This window comes from Palaemon carinicauda, chromosome 24 (genome assembly GCF_036898095.1).
Source record: "Palaemon carinicauda isolate YSFRI2023 chromosome 24, ASM3689809v2, whole genome shotgun sequence".
NCBI lineage: Eukaryota > Metazoa > Arthropoda > Malacostraca > Decapoda > Palaemonidae > Palaemon > Palaemon carinicauda.
The window spans coordinates 12557595-12581879 of NC_090748.1; the positions used below are offsets into that span (position 1 = coordinate 12557595).

General features: G+C 41.6%; 1 protein-coding gene across 1 annotated transcript in view; it reads right to left on the reverse strand.

The window, feature by feature from the left end:
• The window catches only part of LOC137618086 (cadherin-99C-like), a 271312-nt gene that overhangs the window by 57906 nt on the left and 189121 nt on the right, over positions 1–24285 (reverse strand). The window contains exons 22-24 of the mRNA XM_068348061.1: positions 14078–14327; positions 11677–11825; positions 11094–11231 (exon numbers count right to left, since the gene is read on the reverse strand). Coding sequence (XP_068204162.1) covers positions 11094–11231; positions 11677–11825; positions 14078–14327 — 537 coding nt within the window. The remainder of the gene's footprint in view (positions 1–11093; positions 11232–11676; positions 11826–14077; positions 14328–24285) is intronic.

Sequence of the window (24285 nt, forward strand, 5' to 3'; positions counted from 1 at the left end):
ACAAGTGGCCGAACAGCGTGTGGTTCCTCCTGGCATCGGAACTGTAGCTGAAGTTTGTACCACTACCAGATCCAGTTCTGACCCAGCGAGTCCAGAAGTCAACTGTCTGCGCTTCATTACAGAAAACCCGGACCCTGCAGTTCATGATTTTCTCTCCCTAGCGGTGAGAAAGCGTTTCGGGATTTCGAAAGCCAGTATAGACTTCCTTGAGGAATATAAATGCAAATCTACTAGAAGGCAATATGAGTCATCTTGGAGAAAATGGGTGGCCTTTTGTCAAGGCGAAGATTCCGCAGGAGATCTTGACAGACTTCTGCTTATCTTTTTTCCCCACCTCCATGGTCAAGGGTTGGCAGCGAACACGATTTCAGCGTGTAAGTCTGCTTTGACAAGACCCATTCTATATGCTTTCCAGGTCGACCTAGGTAACGAGATCTTTAATAAAGTCCCGAAAGCCTGTGCTAGGCTCAGACCTTCAGCACCTCCAAAGCCCATTTCATGGTCTTTAGACAAGTTCTTCATTTCGCTTCTCTGTTGAGCAATGAAGAGTGTACGTTAAAGGATTTGACACAAAAAGTTATTTTCCTATTTTGCACTCGCGTCCGGGGCCAGGGTTAGTGAGATTGTAGCCTCTCGAGAGAGGCAGGTCGTGTTCAGTTCCTGGATGGGGAAGAACTGAACCTGTTTCCGGATCCTACGTTTCTCGCCAAGAATGAGTTACCCACCAACAGGTGGGGTCCCTGGAGAATCTGCCCTCTGAAAGAAGATGCATCTCTATGTCCAGTAGAATGCCTAAAGGTCTATCTTCATAGAACTTCAGACTTCAAGGGTGGTCAACTATTCAGGGGAGAAACATCAGGCTCAAATTTATCTCTGAATCAACTCAGAGCGAAAATCACATATTTTATTCGCAGAGCGGATCCTGACAATAGCAGGTCACGATCCGAGGAAAGTTGCCTCATTCTTAAATTTCTTTAATTGTATGGATTTTGAACATCTCCGTTCATACACTGGCTGGAAGTCTTCCAGAGTGTTCTTTCGCCACTATGCGAAGCAAGTAGAGGAACTAAAAGAGATCTGTGGTAGCAGTGGGTCGCGGTGTTAACCCTACTGTTTAACTCTGCGAGGAACAGTGGTCTTAATTGGGACGATTAATTCCAGGGTGAGTGTGTAGTTACATACTGTACTACAAACTAAGTGAGGGCACTGTGTTGCCCATCCAGACTGTTCCATTTCCGAAGGTGAACCTAGCATAAGTGCAGACATGTGTGCCGAGCGTTTCTAACGCTAATGTCATTGATTTGTAATACAGGCTTTTATGACTTTGATACCTCGGTATCTTAAAAGTGGCATCTAATGTTTTTTCTTTCAGACAAACAAGCTCTGTTTACTATCATACTTATGCTTAAAGTTTTGGGTTATCCTCTTCTTATATATATATATATATATATATATATAATTGTGGTTAACCTGTCTATTTATTGCCTGTCAATAATCTGGTTCTTGAGAACCTTGCGTCTCCTTCACCTGTGTCAATTTATTGGTATAATTGAGCATTCATTCTATGTACCTTATCTGGGATAATTCTAATAGAATTGTTCCTTTATGCAAGCTATGTTGCATTGGTTTTCCTCCTAAGCGGATATAAAACCTTTGTCCAATACAAGTATTGTGCGGAAAACTGGTCGATATTTCATATTGACGCAGTGGTCCTTTACAAACTATGCTTTACTTAATATAGGGCGAGACCACTATATTAGCTTGCCTGGTATTCATACATAGATATATGTACTCTTCGAGACTTTTCCAGAGTCTAGTAGGACTCTTCCCTGTAGGGGGCAGGAAGCTCTAACATAGTTTATAGTTAGTTGAAAAGATGTATAACGGTAACATCTTAGGTCTCTAGGTCTAGTCGACCGGGAAAAAATTACCTCCGGGGAGTACGGCACGTTCTGAGAATCCACAGATACAGTAATGCTCTGGTACACTTCCATCAGGACGACATGGCTTGAGCCCAAAAAACGGATTTTGAGCGAAGCGAAAAATCTATTTTTGGGTGAGATGGCCATGTCGTCCTGATGGACCCGCCCTTGCCTTTCTAAGAAAGGGCTGTAGGACCCCTCCCTACATACAGTATCTGTAGCACCTCGTGTACGCTACAAGGAATACAGATGGCGCCAGGATTGGCGCCAGGCACGCATACGAATCGGGGGATAGGGAAGCCTTGGGAGCGGCTCCCCTTTTTCTTTCCCGAATTCGTATCTCGTCAATCACCTCCTACGAGACGAAATCTCTGTCCAGGTTGTAGATTGCCATGTGACGTGTCTAGAATACGTCCTCTGATATGTCGCGATATCCCTTTCACGAGGGATACTCGCTCCAGGAGTTAGAATTCTGGTACCTTAAGGTAAATTCTCTGGGAATATCGCCGTAGTTGTAATATACCCTAGGAAGCTACCCTATAGGAACTTCCATCAGGACGACATGGCCATCTCACCCAAAAATAGATTTCTGGGTCGATCTGTGGCGCCGGGTGGAAAAGTCCTTCTTGTATGTCTTTTCTGATAAAACCTTCCAATTATACCAGAGAAAGATAAAAGCATGGAATGCTGAGGTTACAACCCTCGCGCGAGCACCTTTTGGGTGTCGTGTATAAAGCAAAGGCGCGTGAAATCCACTATTCACAGGTTGTCTTCCATTTAGTTAATTCCTTCGTCAAAGGGATGGGCCGATACAACGGCCCTAGACACACCCCCATCGCCGCACCACCCACGCCACGACGCGAGCGCCATCTGAACAATATCCTTCTTTTTGGAATACTAAGTGTTGATTTGTTTTGTTGTGCTCTCGGTCTTTTTTATCTATCGTGGATTTATTTTGTCAAGCTTCATCTTCACACATTCCAATGTTAAGTACCATAGTTTGTTTTGACAGTATTTTATTGTACCGGGCTTTTGTTTTATATCCAGTATAGTCTGTTTTATTATTCCCGTCTGGCCTTTCATGGCGGCCATTGTTTGTTCACTTGTTGGGAATTCATCTTTGTCTGCCCGTTTAGTACTCTGTCACTTAGGTTCTTGGTTAAGTCCCTGGCCTTATGCCTTTAGAACCGTTATTATTTTTATTTTTATTTTTTTGTGTATTTATGCTCATGGTACTTTTTGCTAGTAAGTCCAGCCTACGAACGAGATAGCGATTTAGCTTTGTATTTGTTTAGTGCCCGCCCCTCCGAGGCGTTCGTCACTCGACTGTGCTATTTATTTAAAGTTTTAGCAGATGCTATTCTTCGATCGTAGTGTTATATGGATGTACATTTTTATTTTATACGTTTATAATAGTGTTGTGTGATTTTTAGTCCTGTTTTTGTGTCCAAGAGAGCGAGAGATTGGGGTCCCCGTTTTCTGTTCGCAGTCACGAGTTACCCCTTTCTCTCGTTTTCTTTCTTTGCTCTGGTGGTTGAGCGGATTTCCCGTTTTCCGTTTTGTGCGTTCAACGGGTTCTCCCTCCCTCACCTCTCCCCCTCGGGGTGGATGATAACTTACGAGTTATTTATTTTTCGTGACTTGTCAATTGTTAGAGTTATTTTGGTCCGTGTTCGTCCTCTCCCCGTTACGGCTCGGGAGTAGTTTATGAACGTTTTCCACTCCGCCTTGAGTTCTACTCCGGCTTGAGGGATTCTCAATGACTTTCGTTCTATTGTTATATTTATATATTGTTTACTACATGGGACGGGCTTCATATTGTTTAGATACGACCCTCCGGTGGCCCTTACTGCGGTCTCAGGCCACGGCCATATCCACAATAGCCATTGTTATTACAATTGTGTTTTTATTCACAATAATTATTCAGGACCTTTCTTCTCCCTCCGGCCTCACCGGAGTTTGTAAATACGCTTTGCTATGATCTAAGCCTTAGCCTTTAGCTGCGGCTTGGCTTTTATATCTTCACAATTGAATTATTAGCCACAATTGAATTATTCAGGGTATCTCATTATCCTCCGGCGTCACCGGAGGTCGCCCATACACTTCACACTTATATTTGCCTTGCCTTTGGCTAAGACGGCATTATTCAGGACATCTCATTACGCTCCGGCTTCACCGGAGGTCGCCCATACACTTAACACTTATATTTGCCTTGCCTTTAGCTAAGGCTGGTGTTTATATTTATTTTAAGGGCATGTCACTGCTTCCCCGACCCTCGCAGGTCGGCAGATTGCTTTAAGTTATTTATCCTTATGTCATTAACAGACATTAGGTAAATTACAAATATACAAACATTTGGATATTATAGTGCCAACAATGGTTTTGGCCGAATAGCGATTTAAACGTTTGCGATTTAGTCTGTTAGTTTGTACTCGCCCCAGGAAGGCTCGATTTAGACTATATCCTTATTTATTGGTTACGTTGTCGTTATTCTTCGTTTTTGGTTATTACAATGACTAAAAATGAAAAAGAAAAAGGAAAAAATAAAAATAAAATAAAAACAATCAGTTTTATTTAACTTTCCTTATATTATTGTGTGATGTTAGCTTTTATTATGTAACCTTGAGAGTGAGAACATAGGGTGCTCGTTTATTAGCTCGAGTAAGGGAGGTGATTTTCCCGTTCTCCGTTTTTATACGTTCACGAGTTATTCAGGCCTCCTCTTATTATCAGAGTTGATGATAGTACGTTTAATGTTATACACGTTTTATTGATGTGGTTACTGTTAATATAGCTAACACTATTAGTAGGAACGTTGGTGTATGAGTCATTAATTGGGTTCGATTTATACCGACACCCTTAGCTCCGCCTTGAGTTATGTTTAGCTCCGCCTTGAGTTATACGCCGCTATAATGGATACTCATTGGGTGAGAACTAGTCAGATATTTGGAGTGCAACTGTGAAATCCGGCACTCAGACTCCGGCTGAGACCTTTTTGCACACGAACCTTTGTCATGTTTGATCTCAATTACACCTTTCCGGCCCCTTTTTTCATCGAATCTCCGGCTTCGCTGGAGATAACTCAAACATTCATTGAGGTTAATGTTATCGTACCGGTGACGGTCACGATCTCACGGGGACTAGCCTTTGCTACCGGATCTCCCATACAAACAGAGATCAAGCAGACGTCCAGAACCGGAGTTAACAATGTGATACCGATGAGGATTTCACAGTTTCATTATTACGGTCCCTTTTTCATCGAATATCCGGCTTCACTGGAGATAACACAGACATTCAGTTTTAGAGAATGTTATCGTACCGGTGAGGATCACGTTTTCACGTTGCCGGACCTTTGTCACTGGTTCTCCGGTACAAACTGAGATCAATCAGACGATCAGAATCAGGGTATGAACCCTTTTTCATGAATAATCACAATATCGTCATTACGATTCTTTTTCATCGAATCTCCGGCTTAACCGGATATCGTACAGGCGGTCAGCATTGAGGTTAATATTAGATTTCCTCTGGTTCACGTTGTCACTATGACGGACCTTTGTTTGTACCGGGGATGGTTACCGGAGATCCGGTACAGTCGGAGATCACTCAAACCACGGGTGGCCAATCTTTTGTTTTACCTGTAAAGGGAAGGATTTAAAAAAAAAAAAAAAAAAAAAAAAAAAAAAAAAAAAAAAAAAATTATTATTTATCAACGTAACTATGCCTATATTTATGCATGTATTTAATTCTAACTATGTATAAATATGGATAAATATCCATACAACATCGTGTTCAAATAGAATTAAATTAATTATGCCTATATTTATGCATATTCAATCCTAACTGTCTAAATATGGCTAAATATCCATACAACATAGTGTTCAAATAGAAATACATTAATTATGCCTATATTTATGCATAGTCAATTCTAACTATGTCTAGATATGGATAAATATCCATACAACATAGTGTTCATGTAGAAATAAATTTCCACCCAGTGGCGAATGCGCCAACAGTGTCACATTTCATGAATACAAGTGTCGCACTATACCCCAGAAGATAATACATTAAATAACTTGTCTTTAAAATTGCTTTTTAAGAGTTATACAGCTGATCCCAGCCTGTGAATAGGATCGCTAACCAAAGTTCAAGGAACATCCAGACTTATGTCCCCTTTGTGTTACAGAAGGTTCGCCTGCATGGTTCCCATCAGGATGATGATGTTTCTCTCTGGCCTGCAAGAGGGGCTCTCCACCCTTGGGTATCGAAGTTGGGAAGGAATGCTCCATCTAGAGGTCCCTATCTCCTCGGAGTGTCCTCTCTAAGGTTGGACAACGACCCCATGGACGGGCAGGTATGTGGGGATGAGTTTTGAGCCTTCAGCTTTGCAATTACCTACGTCACCGACCTAGGACCATTAAAGGATCCTAATGTTCATGTTACCCTGCATAAACTGTGACGGCTAAAAGCAACACATTCTAAGGAAATCCAAGGGGCTATGACGAGCTCTAAGGTATGGTGGTGAGTCAGTGCCGTTCAGGAACTCGGATATAGGTGGTACCATAAATCTGGAGGGCATAGACGTCCTCCCTCTGGGGGACCTAGATTTTACTCCCAGGTACTAGAATTCCCATTCAACGGATTCGTTCGATGGAAAGAGATTGCCTTGGTTAGCTTAGACAAGGTACCGAAGGTAACGGTATTATTTCCTAAAGGGCAGGCCCGATCTGTCTGGACCAGGATGTTGTCAGCCTGGGGGGTACGATAATTCCAGGCTCTGCCCTTCCAGTTCGACCTACACGTTTGTTGGTCTGATCGGGTCAGTTGTGGGAAGTACGTTCTGTCTGAGACCTCTATCAGACAGGAATCGATAGTCGGTTTCCCACTCGTCATCACAGCCTTCCTCTGGTTCGACGCTTTTGTATCTGACCCCCCATCATCAGGTGGTCTACCTCACTGATTCCCCAGGTACACAGCCCAACTCCGTTGGGATGTTTTGCCTGCATGCAGCCCTAGATCCGAACCCTCAGGCTCCTTTCATGGACACCAGAGAGGAAGCTACAGGAGTAGAAGACAGTCCCGACATCAAGGCGGACCTAGGAAAAAGGGGGCTCGGAGAAGGGAAGGACCTAGATTCACTCCCTCACAACGCGGTGGTCCCGGTAGAGGGAAGACTTTACCACTTTCGTGACCATTGGACTCGGTCTGTGGGATCATAGCATAGTCTCTAACGGTTTGAGATGAAAATGGCCTCAAGGTCCTCCTCCTCCGCCAGTGACCTTCTCCCAGAAATACACTCCCGTCCTGAAAGAGTACACCACAGGGTTACTCAAGAAAAAGCAATCAAACGACTATCTCTTAGGTACGGACCTTACTTCCCCGTGGGACCGTCACCACCTCTGTCGATCTTACCGACCGCTATTAGCTTGCGCCTATAGCTCGAAACTTCTCTTCTTATCTGGGTTTCCACCTAAGCAGGAAAGCCTTTGTGTTCAAGACATGCCCTTCGGCCTCAACATTGATCCCAGGATATTCACGAAACTGGGAGAGGCAGTGTTAGAACAACTCAGGAACCAAGAGATACAGATCATTGCTTATCTGGCCGGTTGGCTCATTTGGGCCCGGCCGGCCATAGAAGGCAACAGAGCTACGAAGGAATTACTTCGATCGCTCGACAACCTGTGATTTCGGGTCAATCTCCATAAGTCTCGCCTGCGACCATCAGGCCACTTAGAATGGTTAGCCATTCAGTGGGACCTTTCGAAGCACACGTTGTCTCTCCCTTCCAAAAGTAAGAGGAATAGGTTCCAAGATCAAGAATTTCTCAAGCACAAACAGGTGTCCAAAGAGCCTAGAAAGTATCCTCGGCCTTTCCCAATTCACTTCAGTAACAGATCTCCTAATAAAAGCCAAACTCAAGACATCAATCGATTTTGGAGAAAGAGAGCTACAGTACCTATAAGAAGACAAGGTCTCGAAGATCCCCTCTGTCGGGAAAATGAGACTACGCCCATGGTCCGAACCGAAGAACCTCTCCAAAGCGGTTCCTCTACAATTGCCACCTCCACAAGTGACATTCCATTCAGCCGTGTCTCTAAGTGGATGGGGGGATTTCTCCGAACATCAGATGTTTCAGGTTCTTGGTCACTAGCCATGAAACAGTCCCATATCAATGTTCTCGAAGCCATGGCAGTGTTCTTGACCCTGAAGAGAGAGACTCCTCCGAGGTCGACCCACATCAGAGTAGTGTCAGACAGCACAGACGAGGTACACTACGGAAACAGGGGAGGATCCAAGTCACCCAACCTGAATCAGATCCTGGTCACTTTCTTCGCCTGGGCAACAGGAAAGAACTGGTTCCTGTCAGCACCTCACCTAGCGGGAGGCCAGGATGTGAGAACGGGCTCACTATCCAGGACGAGTTCCCTGGAGTCAGAATTTCACTCCAGTGGATACTCAGGTTCGTTCCAGGCATCCAGGTAGATCTATTCACATCTCAGATCAATCACAAACTTCCTTGTTATGTGACCCCAATCCTGGACCCTCGGGCTCATGCCATGGACGCATTACCCCGGGATTGGAACCATTAGAGGAAGATTTCCCTATCTCTCCCAGTGAATCTTCTAAAAACTTTAACACCGACTGCGCTCCTTCCGGGGCGCAGTGGCTTTAGTACCACCTCACTGCCCAAGAACAGTTGGTTTCCTCTCCTCCTCGAGTGGAAACTCCGTCCCATCTGGATCCCGTTCCTCAAACTGACCCGAGTATTCCAAACTCACTGTGTCAGATTACTCAAGGATGTCCAAAACCCTAACTTTGTGGACTACAGGAAGTTGGCAGCTCGTATAGACTCGAACATTGAACCGGAAAACGATTTCTTCATCGAATCAGACAAAAGGGACTCGACAATTCGCCAATATGATTCGGCCGTTAACCCCCAAAATAGGTGGTCCCCTTGGAAAGTTATTCCTCTTCTCCAAGATACTTTTCTATGTCCGGTCACCACTCTCAGGGCCCTTTTAGCCATGACTGCTACCCGATCGTCTGGCCCCTTGTTTATCAGAGAACAAGGAGGTACCATTCCCATACGTGGTATTAGGCTATAGATCCTATACTTCGTTTAACAAGCCAATCCGGGATCATTTCCCCCAGAAGATGGACTTTGATGACCTTATAAAGTTCACGGGTTGGGAATCTCCTATGGTCTTCAAACGCCACTATCTAATGAACTTACAGGCTCTTAAATACCCAACAGTTGCAGCTGGGAGCCGTATCTCTCCCCAGTGATCTTTTGTTCTTCCTTTCATCCATCTCTTTTCTTCTCCCTCCTACCCGCCACTCGCACCACGACGCCGCTTCCTTGGTGGTTCGTTAGCCCTAAGTTTATTACATATTAGGTTATGTTTGTAACTATTATTGATTACCGTTGTTACAGGGTTGGGATATTCTTAGCCATGTCAGTTTTGTAGCATGTTTCCTCTGATACTCGGAGGCTTCCCTGTTATCATGTTTGTTTACCTTAATTATTTATGATTTTCTTTACATGGTGTTGTTTCTCTCCCCTCATTAAATTAGTTATTGTTGGGCTTGGAAGGCATTCTCTGGTACATTTTCACCCGGCGCCACAGATCGACCCAGAAAAGGGATTTTGACGAAGGAAAAATCTATTTCTGGGGAGAGACCTGTGGCGCCCGGTGAAACCCTTCCCCCTTTATTTTACACGATCCCACCCTTTCCTTTCCAAGCCGTCATGACCATTACAGAAGGATGTTGTTCAGATGGCGCTCGCGTCGTGGCGTGGGTGGTGCGGCGATGGGGGTGTGTCTAGGGCCGTTGTATCGGCCCATCCCTTTGACGAAGGAATTAACTAAATGGAAGACAACCTGTGAATAGTGGATTTCACGCGCCTTTGCTTTATACACGACACCCAAAAGGTGCTCGCGCGAGGGTTGTAACCTCAGCATTCCATGCTTTTATCTTTCTCTGGTATAATTGGAAGGTTTTATCAGAAAAGACATACAAGAAGGACTTTTCCACCCGGCGCCACAGGTCTCTCCCCAGAAATAGATTTTTCCTTCGTCAAAATCCCTTTTTTAGCTTCGCTCAAAATCCGTTTTTTACTATGGTATTTATTTGCTAGCAAGTCCAATTTGGACCTACGAAGAATAGCGATTTAGTCTTTGTTATAGTTATGTTCACACCTCAGGCAGGTGCTCGATTTAGACTATATCTTTATGTTTATTTGTTACGTTGTCGTTATTCTTCGTTCTTGGTTACAATTACTAAGAAAAAAGCAATCAAATTTATTATTTTCTTATTTTATTGTGTGGTGTTAGTTGTTATTATGTAACCTTGAGAGCGTGAGCATAGAGTGCTCGATTTCTGTTTCTACAGATATGAGTTACCCCTTCTCTCGTTTTCTTTATTAAGCTCGAGTAAGAGAGGTGGATTTCCCGTTTTCCGTTTTTATACGATCACGAGTTATTTCTGCCTCCTCTTATTCTCCGAGTTGATGATAATACGTTTAATGATATTACGTTTAATGATATTCACGTTTAATGATATTCACGTTTTATTGTTGTGGTTACTGTTATGATATTCACGTTTTATTGTTGTGGTTACTGTTATGATATTCACGTTTTATTGTGGTTACTGTTAATAGAGCTAGCACTATTAATAGGTTACGTTAGTGTATGAGTCATTATTTGGGGTCGCTTTATGCCAACACCCTTAGCTCCGCCTTGAGTTATACTCCGCTATAATGGATACTCATTAGGTGTGAACTGGTCAGATATTTGGAGTGCAACGGTCAAATCCGGCACTCAGACTCCGGCTGAGGCCTTTTGCACACGAACCTTTGTCATGATTGATCACAATTACATTATTACGGTCCCTTTTTTCATCGAATCTCCGGCTTCACTGGAGATAACACAGACATAATCTTTTTATTGAAATTTTGTTTTTAAGCAAAATTCATTTTTCATACAGCACCCACACAGAGCGATTTAATCAACTACAGTATTTGGAATTTCTGGAGCTTGAAATCTATATAAAAAATAGACAAAATAAAATATAATAACGTATTCCTTCAGCATTGTATCTACCTGCAAGTTGAGATGCTACTAGGCAGGAAAGGGGTTAATGTTCAATTACTTACAGTTTATGACAACTCACCTTGAGTTGTATTACCGATGTACCAAATGGAGAATCTTCAGGTACAAATGCAAAATAGCTATGTGTATGATTATTGTAGGAGGGACTAATAAGAAATTCTGGCTTATTGTCGTTTGCATCCTTCACACTGATATCTACCTGTTTAAATGGAAAATAATAATTACAATTAAATAAAGCAACATACTACAGGGAGACTAACCTTTGTGACTTTAAAAAGAATGAAATACAATTAGAATTAACAACAATACTTATCTTGAAAGCTTTACCATTTTTAACTTCCCTTCATCCCACAGATGAATCCTCATTATTTTACTTCTCAATATTCAAAATACAAACAGATAAGTCTCTCTAATGCTTCTACAATTTCTTTGCACTAAATTTTCAATGATTTCTGAATTTCTTAGCTCTAATTCTGCAGAAAAACACTTTTCAATATTGACACCCACAGGAACTTGGTATACATTTAGCATCTAACTCTTGACAAACCCATTGGTTGAAATGAATTCTTGTGATGGATCATAACTCAGATATCTATATCTAACAACCCTGCAGACATCCATTTAATTAGAAATACAAGGCTTACCTTTGCAACTCTATTAGTTATGTTTAGAGGAGCTGATGGGGACTTCAACATAACAGTCAGAATGTAATGGTTTTCGGACTCATAGTCAAGAGGCGATTTCAGTTTAACTGCACAGTGCTCTTCAGGAGTGACATCCATTTCAAATTTTTCTGCAAATAATGTTTAATCCATATCATTGGGCTCAACATTGAGGAAATTTGTACGTAAATATTAAGTCAGTTAATGTCTTTTATTATTATTCAATCCTGCTTTTCATAAACAGATCACTTGAGAGAAAGGATAGAAAAAAGTGCATGGAGGGTGTTTCTGAAGCCATGAAGATTGCACAAGACCTCTGTACCCAGAGGTGAGTGTCACTTATACATAGATGTCTAAAAAGAAATCTTTTGGGTATACAGCCCTTGCCAGTGCTCTACCTTCCTTCCATTCCTTGGCATATCAATTACATCAGCAATAGCATTCGTGATGAAAAGCCTAGTAATCAGAGATGAAAAGCCTAGTAATCAGAAATGAAATTTCTATCTTTCAGATTGACTTGGACTCACTCAGTTACTGAGGCACTGTATTGAGGTTCCTGCCACAGTAGACCAAAGACTTCACAGATTTCACTCAGGTTATTACCAAAGCTGCCTTGTCTACACATATCATTAAATATTAGTTATGGGAATGTTGTTTAACAGATGAAATTTACCCTCAGAAAAAGTGTTGATATTATTTTTGAAAACTCAATATATCTATTACTTATGAATGTGAGTGACTGAAGCAATTACAGAAGCATTCCAACTGAGATGTCAACAAGGAGAGGAGTCCACTTAAAACTGCAGTATGCAAACAATCTTAAATAGTTCAACAGCTTACAAATTATTGTGTTTCCTGTGAATAAGTTACCACTATCAATTATATTAGGCTTTCCATGAAGACAGCGGATGGAGTAAAGGTAGATAGGTTTGTCTGCTTGAAAATCAATCAGAAGACCTGAGCAACCACTATGAATGCCATAAAATGGTGTAGTTGAAAGTGAGTAAATATGTTAAGGCCCCTAAAACCATCCCAGAGATTATTGCGCTCTCAAGTACCAACCTTAAACAACTTAAACCCATGAAAAAACTTTTTCTAGATGTGGGAGAGGCAAAAGAGCATGCTAGAAATAGGAATGAACGGCAATTGTGACCCAATTCTGGTAGGGTCTGCTACTTTCTCCGGTCGCCTTGGTGACCACTGAGGTAGCAGCAGTAGGGGATTCAACATATGAAGCTTCATTTGTGGTGGACAAACACTTTTCAACCTAAAAAACTACACAAAGCTAGAACAAATTGTGTGTTCCCTAATTTTTTTGCAAATATGCAGTTTCACGATATCTAAAGCCTATAGGTAAAGGGTATTTATATGACACTACTTTAAACAAACCCAAGTTATTCAGCCTGTTTCCACTGTTGTTAGCTTATATGTGACAAAAAGAGGTGGGGGTTAAGTCTGACAGCAGGGAAGGATCCTCAACTGGGTCTATTGGCAGATATGCCATGGTGAATATCTAGCATCCTCTTGAGGGATTCCTTCTCTTGAGGCGAGTGATTGACTACCTAATTCTTTTCCATTCATGTGATGTTAGTATGGACTATTCTTTCCCTTGGTGTTAATAGATAATTACCCTCTTGTTAGTTTATGAGTCTAGTACTAGTCCTTGGGGACCAGACAGTTCCTAACTCCAAAAAGTTTTATAAACGGAAAACCTTTTTTCGGGTAGGTACTATGTGATCCACAAGACCCTCTAGCTTCCATAGTTTCTTCTCAGTTGGTAAATTGTTGTCTCTTGCCAGAAAAATTTTAGCAATGGATGTGCTGTGATGGACTTCTAGAGAGAGTGAATTCATAGGTTTCCCTTATACACACTGAGTCTGTGCTTGCATATTGATATAATGACCCTAAAGCAGGGAAGAAGAATCTTCATTGGTTTATGCTGTTGTTTTGGATTCCCTTTTCTAGCCTAAGCATAAAAAAGTTCTTGGTGACTATACATAAGAGTAGTACCAGCCCAAAAAAAATTTTTCCATCATCAAAACCATTTTACGCCCTTTGCAATTCTCATCCATAATATAAGAATTTTACATGATTTCTTTATTGCAATCCTAAGTATCTGGAATTCTAAACTTAAAAATGCTAGATTTTAACCATTGAAATATAGAGAAAGGATGGCAAACAGTACTTGATTCTAGGGGAGAAATTTTGGTCAATTATTTTTTATTTAACATTTGCTGAACATATAATGGTCAATCTAGCTTTTTTGAGTCATACCTTAATATATGAGAAAAACATGCCATACTTGTATAGTTTTGACAAGTTCACTATAATAATATTATTAAGTTTAATATTTATCTTATTTCAAACAGCATTTAAATCATACCTAACTCATTTCCCTCTGTAATTTCACACCGTATAAGCCCGTAAATATCAGGCTTGTTCAGGATTGTCAGTTTTTTAACAACCATACCCTCTTCCAAATCTTCAAAAACTTCAGCTGTGAAATTATCGCTGGAAAAAGTTGCATATACCACCTCTCTTGGCTCATCTAAAATAGGACGTTCAACAAATATGGACACTCTTGTTGTGGCTTCTAGCTGAGGTTCACCACCATCTCGTGCTACTAGTTGTAACTGAAATGCAATGGATAAATATATAGAAATAGTTTAGACATAAAAATTTTATAGTGAAATTATTTCTAAGAACCTCTCCAGATGTTCATATTGCTTCTTTTCTGGAAGCTAGGTTTATCAACATTTACCCATGATTTTTTTTTTTTATTTCCCATCTTTCCTTTCAGTAGACAAATGCATCTGTTAAAGAAATGAGACCCTATAGCAGTTAATGACAAAAAGTGAAGCAGTAATACTTCAGGGGCTCTTTGTTAATATGTTAATAAAGTCTCTCCATAATATCAATTGGACAAACTCCTTTCTCCACACTCCAGAATGTGATATGTTTTAATGATTTTTAATGTTTATCTCTGGATTTTTTAGCTATTCCAGCACAGGGACAGTACTGTGATTTGAAATAAGCATTGTGAAGAGTGCAAATGCCTCAGTATTCCTTTCATGGAAAAGTATTTTTCAAGTTCAAAGTGAAAATTAAACTTCCTTTTAATTCAGTAGAAATTTAGAGTATACTGGACTAGACTAGTTGATTATGGTGGGGATGACGATGATAATAACATGCCAGCATCATTCTTAAATACTGTAGAGCATTTAACCAACAAAGTTTGATGGTGATAAGCTTCACCAATGAGTCTTTTCCTAAAGGTGTTAATACTTTTCTTATTTAGTAAGAGCCATTCAGTATTATTTAGAAGCTCATAAAAAAATTGGATCCAAATCTAATATACCAGTAAGCCTTGAAGGTTGAAGTTCATGATATGAGGAGAACTGTACTGATACATCTCTTAATTTTGTCTGAAATCTTTCTTTCAAATCTTTTCAGTGGAAGCTCATTTGCATATCAAGTCAGTCTTTGCTGAATATTATCTTCAAGAATCCTGGTTTACTTGTTGAAATTACTTGGCTCTAGGTCCCATACAATAGTGGCTGCTGTCGATGTGGATTATTAACTTTTATGAGTTCATTTAATTGATAATTTTCTTATCTTATAAAATTACTAGTTTTAGTTACATGGTTTTTGAGTTGTGTAGATTTATCGGTACATTTGACTCCCAAATTTCAGTTATCTTCACAAAAACAATCTGGAGTCCTGCATTCTAAACTGTATTCTTAGATGCCTTATTTGTATTATCTAGACCAGTTGAGTCTAGGATTGTAATATTTAGACGATATGTGATCTATATCTTAACTTCACTGGTGTCCTACATCCATCATTGTGTGGGAAGCAGCAATATGAACATCAAGGGAGGTTCATAGAAATAAACATGATTTGGTAATTTTTTTCTATACTTACCTGATGTTCATGTACATGCCCACCCTTCTCCTCCCTGACTTGTGATGTTAAGAGGATTGAGAATAATTTCAACTACAAAACTGGAATAACAAAGAGTCGTGGTGTGTCACTTCTTTGTTTCTTACAATTAACTGCTAGTGTGTCTCATTACTCAAGTGGAGGCTTGTGCATATTGAAAGAAAGAATATGAACATTTTGTTAAAAATACTGAATAATGTCAATAACCCAAGCTTCTAGAGAAGAAGCAGAATAAATATCAGGTGAGTATAAAGTAGAAATAACAAATTTTGTTATTGAAATTCTGTTTTTGGCTTATGATTAAAATAATGAAAAAGAAATTTGTTACTGTATTATAGTTAGCTTAGATTTTCAAAATATAACAAAATAATTTCAGGAATCCGTCGCGTGTTGTGAAACTTGAAATACACACTTTTAGTGTATTTCAAATAAGAACCAACTCATTCAGAATCTCTTAATGTAATATGATTTTTATAAGGAGAAAATTATAATGAATTAATTCAAATCTTGTGTAAATAAAGACAACACTAGAAAAAAAACTAATTAAGGACTCAAATAAGAAATCTTCCAAATTTTTAACAAGAAAATTATAATGAAAGAATATATCACATCTTAGATCAATAAAGGTTTCTAAGTTTAATACATTATCAATAATTTATACAGATCATGATAACTTTCTCTATTTAATTGTATGAATATAATCATCTCTTACCAACAACGGTAATTTAAAAAATAGAAAAATAGCATAGTAAGTAAAAAGGAATTGTAACTAACATCATAAGTGTTATTTTCTTCTGACTAAAGAGGAAACCTCTCATCCTGGCCCCTCATCATGCTGACCATGACACACATATGGCTCCCCCAACACAGGGATCATCTTCTATAAAATGAGTTCCAACCTGTTACTTTATACTCACCAGGTATGCACAAGCTAATAGTTTCCTTGGTTGGAGATGAGTGACTATTATTATTATTATTATTATTATCATTATTATTATTATTATTGTTATTATTACTTGCTTTTGTTTCATTTGTTTAATGTCGGCTACCCCCCAAAATTGGGGGAAGTGCCTTGGTATATGTATGTATGTATGCTAAGCTACAACCCTAGTTGGAAAAGCAGAATGCTACAAGCCCAGGGGCTCCAACAGGGAAAATAGTCCAGTGAGGAAAGGAAAAAAATAAAATAAAATATTTCAAGAACAGTAACAATATTAAAATCAATAATTCCTATATAAACTATAAAATCTTTAACAAAACAAGAGAAAGAGAAATAGATAGGATAGTGTGCCCAAGCGTACCTTTAAGCAACAGAACTCTAACCAAAGGCAGTGAAAGACCATGGTACAGAGGTTATGGCACTACCCAAGTCTAGAGAACAATGATTTGATTTTGGAGTGTCCTCCTAGAAGAGCTGCTTACCATAGCTAGAGTCTCTTCTACCCTTACTGAGAGAAAACTAGCCACTGGAAAATTACAGTGCGGTAGTTAACCACTTGAGAGAAGAAGAATTTTTTGGTAATCTCAGTGTTGCCAGGTGTATAAAGGCAGACGAGAATATGTAAAGAATAGGCCAGACTATTCGGTGTACGTGTAGGCACAGGGAAAATGAACCGTAACCAGAGAGAAAGATCTAATGTAGTACTGTCTGGCCAGTTAAAGGGCCCCATAACTCTAGTGGTAGTATCTCAATGGGTAGCTGGTGCCCTGGCCAACCTACTGCCTGATATTAGGGTTCATAAGTCTTACTCAAGTCTACATAAGTCCGGTATTAGTTCTTGGACACGACCACACTACATTAATCCCAAAAAAAGGAGTTTTGATGTAGGAAAAACCTATTTGTGGGAAGGTGCAGAGTAGTCTCCAAGATCCCATATTCCCTAGCACAGAGTAGGGAAGGGAGGCATTTGAGCCTTACTCTAAATAAAAATGATAGTAGTCAAGCGCATACTAGCGACTAGGTGGCCTCAACTCAGTTAACAGTGTTTGTTCTCAGCAATGTGTAATTGTGTTTTTCAATATTAATCTTACCCGATGATCATGTAGCTGTCAACTCTGTTGCCCGACAGAAATCTACGGTCGGGATACGCCAGCGATCGCTATACAGGTGGGGGTGTACACAACAGCGCCATCTGTGAGCAGGTACTCAAGTACTTCTTGTCAACAAGAACTCAATTTTTCCTCTGTCGTGCCACCGGCTAGACCTACTTGGATACGCTGTTGATTCTGGAGTTATTGTTCACGATTTGGTGATGTATTTGCTCTAGAGTTTAGCCTTCGCTATTCAGGAAGCTTTATCATTAGCTTAGCAAGCTTTTGGAATTAATTTGATTTAATTATGGTGACGAAGAGAGTATGGACTCTCTTTCACTTTTAAATGGCCGACCCTTCCCTTAGACGGAAGTGTTGGTGTCGAAGAGAGTATAGACTCTCTTTCACTTTTTATACCCACCCTTCCCTTAGACGGAAGTGTGTTTAGGTTTTTGGTAATTTTGCTTAACAAAGTTATAGATTTATTTTATATCTCTCCGCCATTTATAGGCCTCTTCGATTAACTTCCATTTATTATAAACTTATAAAAATTAATTTTTATGTTTGTTTATATGCGACCTTTCCTAATAGTAGGCGGTCCTTACTTGGAACCGAAGTTAATTAACATTGAGCCCGTCATATCGTTTTTCCTGTTAAGAATTTATGCTATTTTAATTTTAATGTTTTTGAAAGAATTTCTTTGATAGTCTCGTACTGTTTTCAAAGTTGAACTAACGTTTTGTTTAGTCTCCGCAGTTGTTGACGTTCAGAACGTTCAACTTGCGCTCTATCGTTACGATAGAGAGAGAGTATTTCACGGTTTAACGTTGCAGTAAGAGTAAACCGATTCTAGCGTTTCGTTCATTCTTTCTTAGCTTAAATGGTTTTAATTCTAATAAAGGAACTTTTTATTTGGGAAACCTTTCAGTTTTTTTCCTTTAACAAATAATATGTTTTAACGATATATATAATTGGGCTCATCTCTCAGGTTCTAAGTCAAGAGAGAGAGAGAGAGAGATAGAGACGGAGGGAGAGAGAGGAGGATAAACGTTTCGTTCAAGCGGGTAACGTTGTTTTCGTTTTTTGCTCTTCTCCCTAGTCGCTATAGGGGAAGAAGGTAAAACGTTTCTAGAGTTTTATTCTTGTTCCCAGGCTTTATGCGGTGAGAGATTTTAAACGTAGTTTATTTGATCTAGTGTTTAGTCTCTTTTCCAGCCACTGAATTCTTTATCTTTCATTATGTTTTTCTGTTACATTGTAATACTGTTTTCGCAATTACTACCTTTTAATGAAGGATAGGATTGCGTGTTTCAGGTACAAACCACTTAAAGTTTCGAGTTCAGTGAAATAAGTGCAAACAGAAAATCAAAAGTGATAAAGTGATATGCGCAAAGTGTTACAGTGTTGCGTTCGAGGGTTCGTCTGTTCGTGCCAGTTGTTCACCTAGTCCGATACCTCTTACAAGCTCCCAAGCCCAGGGGAGAAGTAATGTCGAAGGACTTATGGGTTCCACAGGCCTTGATCAACGAACAGACGTTTCCCTCCGTGGTTTCGGGTGTATCTACACACGTTGCCGACGTGATCACCCCACCCACACAAAGACGAGAGAGCCCATTTATTCCTCGTCTGCGGAAGAGGTTTCTCGCAGAAACCATGGACCAAATCTTGCAGCTTTTAAGTGCAAGTCGGTCCCTTCCGCGCAAGTCCAACGGCCTAGGTGTAGCCACTGGGTCAGTTCGGACTTGCTGCAGTACGACAACTGCACACCTCCCAAGAGAGGCAAGGTGGTACCGCAACAGGCAGTAACTCCGTCTGTTGCCGCACCAGCGGTTTTAGACCCTCAGTCACAACGGACAGTAGCTCCGTTTGTTGTTGTCTTTCATAGACCCTAGTGGTCCATGCTGCAGACTATACAGTCTCAGCTTGCTCCTTCATGCAGGAGTATCATGCTGGAAGGTTGACAATGCACCTGTTAACCTACAACCCGCCGAGGTTGTGCGCTCAGCAGATACTGCGGCTGCCTGCTCCCACCCTCCACCTGTGAGAGCTCCACCACCGATGCGCAGTCCACCCTGCCAGACGCATGTTCTTGCTGCACCATCTGCTAACATGCGTGAGCTACCGCATCAGCAGTGGGAAGGTTCTGTAGAGCTGCTGGGTTCCAGCACTATGCGGCATTCTCCGCAGCCCATGCAGCATGCTCTGCATACCTTACAGCATGCTCCACATACCATGCAGCATGCTCTGCATACCTTACAGCATGCTCCGCATACCATGCAGCATGAGCCGCATACCTTACAGCATGCTCCGCATACCATACCGCATGCTCCTCAACCCACCGCAGCCCTTCCCACGCTCCAGCACTCTGCTTTTGTTGTTGCCAGCTCCCACACTCCGACTGCGGAGAAGGTTGACGATGCACCCGTGGGCCTACACCTCCCACGGTTGTGCGCCCGGCATGGCTTCCTGCTCTCACACTCTTGTTGTGAGAGCTCCTCCACCCATGCACAAGTCAACCCTGCCAGATGTATGATGACTCCCACACACAGAGCACTCCGTTGCTGTGCGTGAGCTACCACAAGCTGCCGTGTTTTGACACGGTGTGTCAGCCTCCGCAACACACTGTGGTTACCGCCACTCGCCAGCAGCAAACTAGTCAGTCAGGAGTTGAGGCTTCCCCACACAACTTTGGTTGTTGCCAACTCACAAACTGTCATACAGTTACATGACGTTGCCTTCTGGTCTGCTACTTATACACCAGTGCTGTATGTCCTCACGCTCCTGTTGTGGTTGACAGTTCAGTTTTTGACAGTTCACAGACTGTCAAGCAGTTTCATAACGTTGCCTTCTGGTCTGCTGCTTTTGCACCAGTGAAACCCTCTCTGAGAGAACCTAGCTTTTCTCGGATATGGTTCCTGTAGATGAGAAAGTGCTGTTCTCCCTCCTTCTGATATTCCCTTGAGGACTCTGTCATTTGGAGAGGAGCCTTAAGCTGCTTAGCCTCCTATGGACTTTTATTTAAGCATAACATTCTTCCAGGGAGGGTAATGGTTCCGCTTCAGTCGCTAACCCCGTCTGTTGCCACACCTGCTCCCATAGACCTTGGGCTTTGTTGCAAGACATGCAGTCCAAGCTTAGTCCTTGATAGAGGATTTTTTACGGAGTCAGTGTGTCACTGGGAAGACGTTCAACAACCAGCAGAGGTGACTTGTTGTGACGCAGTGCGGCAACCTCAGCAACCCGATAAGGAGTTGTCTGTACTACCCAGACAGTCTAGACAGTTTCGGGTTGTCGCTGTACTTCCTCGCTTCCCCATGGTTGACAGTTCACAGACTGTGCAGCAGTACCATGATCTTGTGTCCGGCTCCGTCACGCATCCACCAGTGCGACCGGATTCAGCGAGTCAGACGTTGCCCACTCCGTTGCCGTTTCCTCATCAGTTTCGGATGAGGAACCCTCTGATGAGGACATGGCTGAACGAGAAGATCAATCCCCAGCCCTGCTATCCATCCAGAAGATGCTGAAGAAGGAATACGGCCCTGTCAGGCTGTGGATGAGTCTGGTTAGGACACTGTCATCCGTGGTGCATTTGGTGTCACTTGGAAGACTACACCTCCGTCCTCTTCGGTTTCATCTAGCTCTTCACTGGAAAAGGACAAGACGCTACAAGCGGTCTCGATCCCGGTTTCCGGAAGATAAGTCTGGTCTAACCTGAGGATAGGACTTTATCAACCTTTTATAGGGTCTTCCCCTGACTGTTCAGACTCCCAACCACGTTCTCTTCTCAGACGCATCGGACGTAGGCTGGGGTGCGACCTTAGGCGGTAGGGAATGCTCGGGATTGTGGAACTCGCGTCAAAGGACAATGCATTTTAACTGCAAGAAGCTTCTGGCAGTAAGTCTGACCTGGAAAAGCTTCAGGTCTCTCCTTCAAGACAAAGTAATGGAGGTCAACACGGACAACTCCCTGCTTTGATGTTCATCTCCTAGCAAGGAGGGACCTACTCTCTGACATGGTGCGAGTTCGCTAGTGACCTCCTCTCCTGTTCAACAGGTCTTGACTTTTCACTAGTAACAAATTTCTTCCAAGGCAACTTGAAAATCTTAGCAGTTTGTCTCAGTAGGAAGGGACAATAATTCCAACATATTGGACCCTCCACAGAGATGTATGCAAGAGACTTTGGGTCACTTGGGGCCATCCAACCATGGATCTCTTTGCAACCTCGATGTCCAAGAGGCTCTCAACAGACCCAGCAGTGGTTCTTTTAGATGCCTTTCTACTAGATTAGTCTCATCTAGATCTATATGCATTCCCTCCGTTCTAGTTTGTCAACAAGGTACTGCAGAAGTTCGCCTCTCACGTTGGGACAAAGTTGAACTAGTTGCTTCCCTCTGGCCCGCGAGAGAATAACTTACCGAGGTACTTCAATGGCTAGTAGATGTTCCCAGAACTCTTCCCCTAAGGGTGGACCTGCTACGTCTGCCACGCGTAAGAAGGTACTCCAAGGCCTCCACGCTCTTCGTCTCACTGCCTTCAGAGTATCGAAAGACTCTCGAGAACTAGAGGTTTTTCGAAGGAGGCAACCAGAGCGATTGTTAGAGCAAGGAGTACATCCACCCTTAGAGTCTACCAATCGAAGTGGGGAATCTTCCTAAACTGGTGCAAGTCAGTATCCGTATCCTCGACCAGTACCTCTGTAACTCAAATAGCTGACTTCCTCTTATATCTGAGAAAAGAGCGATCTCTTTCAGCTCCCACTTTCAAGGGTTACAGAAGCTTGTTGGCATCAGTCTTCCGTCACAGAGGCTTAGATCTTTTTAACAATAAAGATCTACAGGACCTCCTTAAGTCTTTTGAGACCACGAAGGAGCGTCGTTTGGTTACACCTGGTTGGAATTTAGACGTGGTTCTAAGATTCCTTATGTTAGATAGGTTCGAACCACTTCAATCAGCCTCCCTGAAAGATCTCACCTTTAAGACTCTTTTCCTGATATGCTTTACCAGCTAAAAGAGTCTGTGAGATTCATGCCTTCAGCAAGAACATCGGATTTTCATCCGAAACGGCTACATGTTCTACATCTTGGTTTTCTAGCCAAACACGAGCTGCCTTCTCGGCCTTGACCAATATCGTTCGTTATTCCAAACTTATCGATATGGTTGGAAAGGAACTAGAAAGAGTATTATGTCCTGTAGAGCTCTTAAGTTCTTTTTTAAAAACCTTTATGAGGCCCGTCTGAAGCTTCATGGTGTTCAGTTAAGAATTCATCTTTGCCCATGTCAGAGAATTCTTTATCCTATTATTTTCAGACTGTTAATACGAGAAGCTCATTCCCTTCTGAATGAGGAAGACCAAGCTTGGCTGAAGGTAAGGACACACGAAGTTAGAGCTATCACAACTTCCGTGACCTTTTAATAAAATAGATCTCTGCAAAATATTTTCGACGCAACCTTTTGGAAAAGCTAATCAGTGTTCGCGTCTTTTATCTTAAGAATGTCCAGTCTCTTTACGAGAACTGCTACACTCTGGGACCATTCGTAGCAACGAGTGCAGTAGTGGTGGGGGCTCCACCACTACAATTCCCTAATTCCAGAACCTTTTTAATCTTTCTCTTGAAATATTTCTGGGTTGTCCGGAAGGCTAAGAAGCCTTCCGCATCCTGGTTGATTTGGCGGGTGGTCAAATTCTTTCTTGAGAAGCGCCTAGATTAGAGGTTGTGATGAGGTCCTTTAGTATGGGTTGCAGCCCTTAATACTTCAGCACCTAGGAGTCGCTCAGCATCCTAAGAGGATCGCTAGGCTCAGTAAGGAAGACGTACTTAAAAAGGCAGAGTAATGGTTCAAGTCGACTTCCTTACCAGGTACTTATTTATTTTATGTTTGTTATTTTGAATAACGGCTAAAATAAGATACGGGATACTTAGCTTCTTTGTTAACATGTATGCTGGTCTCCACCCACCACCCTGGGTGTGAATCAGCTACATGATCATCGGGTAAGATTAATATTGAAAAATGTTATTTTCATTAGTAAAATAAATTTTTGAATATACTTACCCGATGATCATAAATTTAAGGACCCGCCCTTCCTCCCCATAGAGAACCAGTGGACCGAGGAGAAAATTGAGTTCTTGTTGACAAGAAGTACTTGAGTACCTGCTCACAGATGGCGCTGTTGTGTACACCCCCACCTGTATAGCGATCGCTGGCGTATCCCGACCGTAGATTTCTGTCGGGCAACAGAGTTGACAGCTACATGATCATCGGGTAAGTATATTCAAAAATTTATTTTACTAATGAAAATAACATTTCCGACGTATGTTTTAGCATAAGAGATTCTATGATGGATTCAATAGAGCCTATATGCATAGGTCTTCCTTATACTCACTTAGTCTGTGCAATATGTTTTTGTATTTTCTTGTTGTATTGGATTCCCTGTTCTAGCCTTTCACAAGAAAGTTCTTGGAGACCTCACAGCACTTCCATCCAATACTGTATAGGTTTTTCTTACATCAAGCCCCTTTTTTCATTTGAAGTAAAGAGTAGTATTTACATACATTCTCTTATCAATAGAAATATTGCAAAACACTTGAAAGGAGTTCATTGGTTTTTCCTGCATCTAG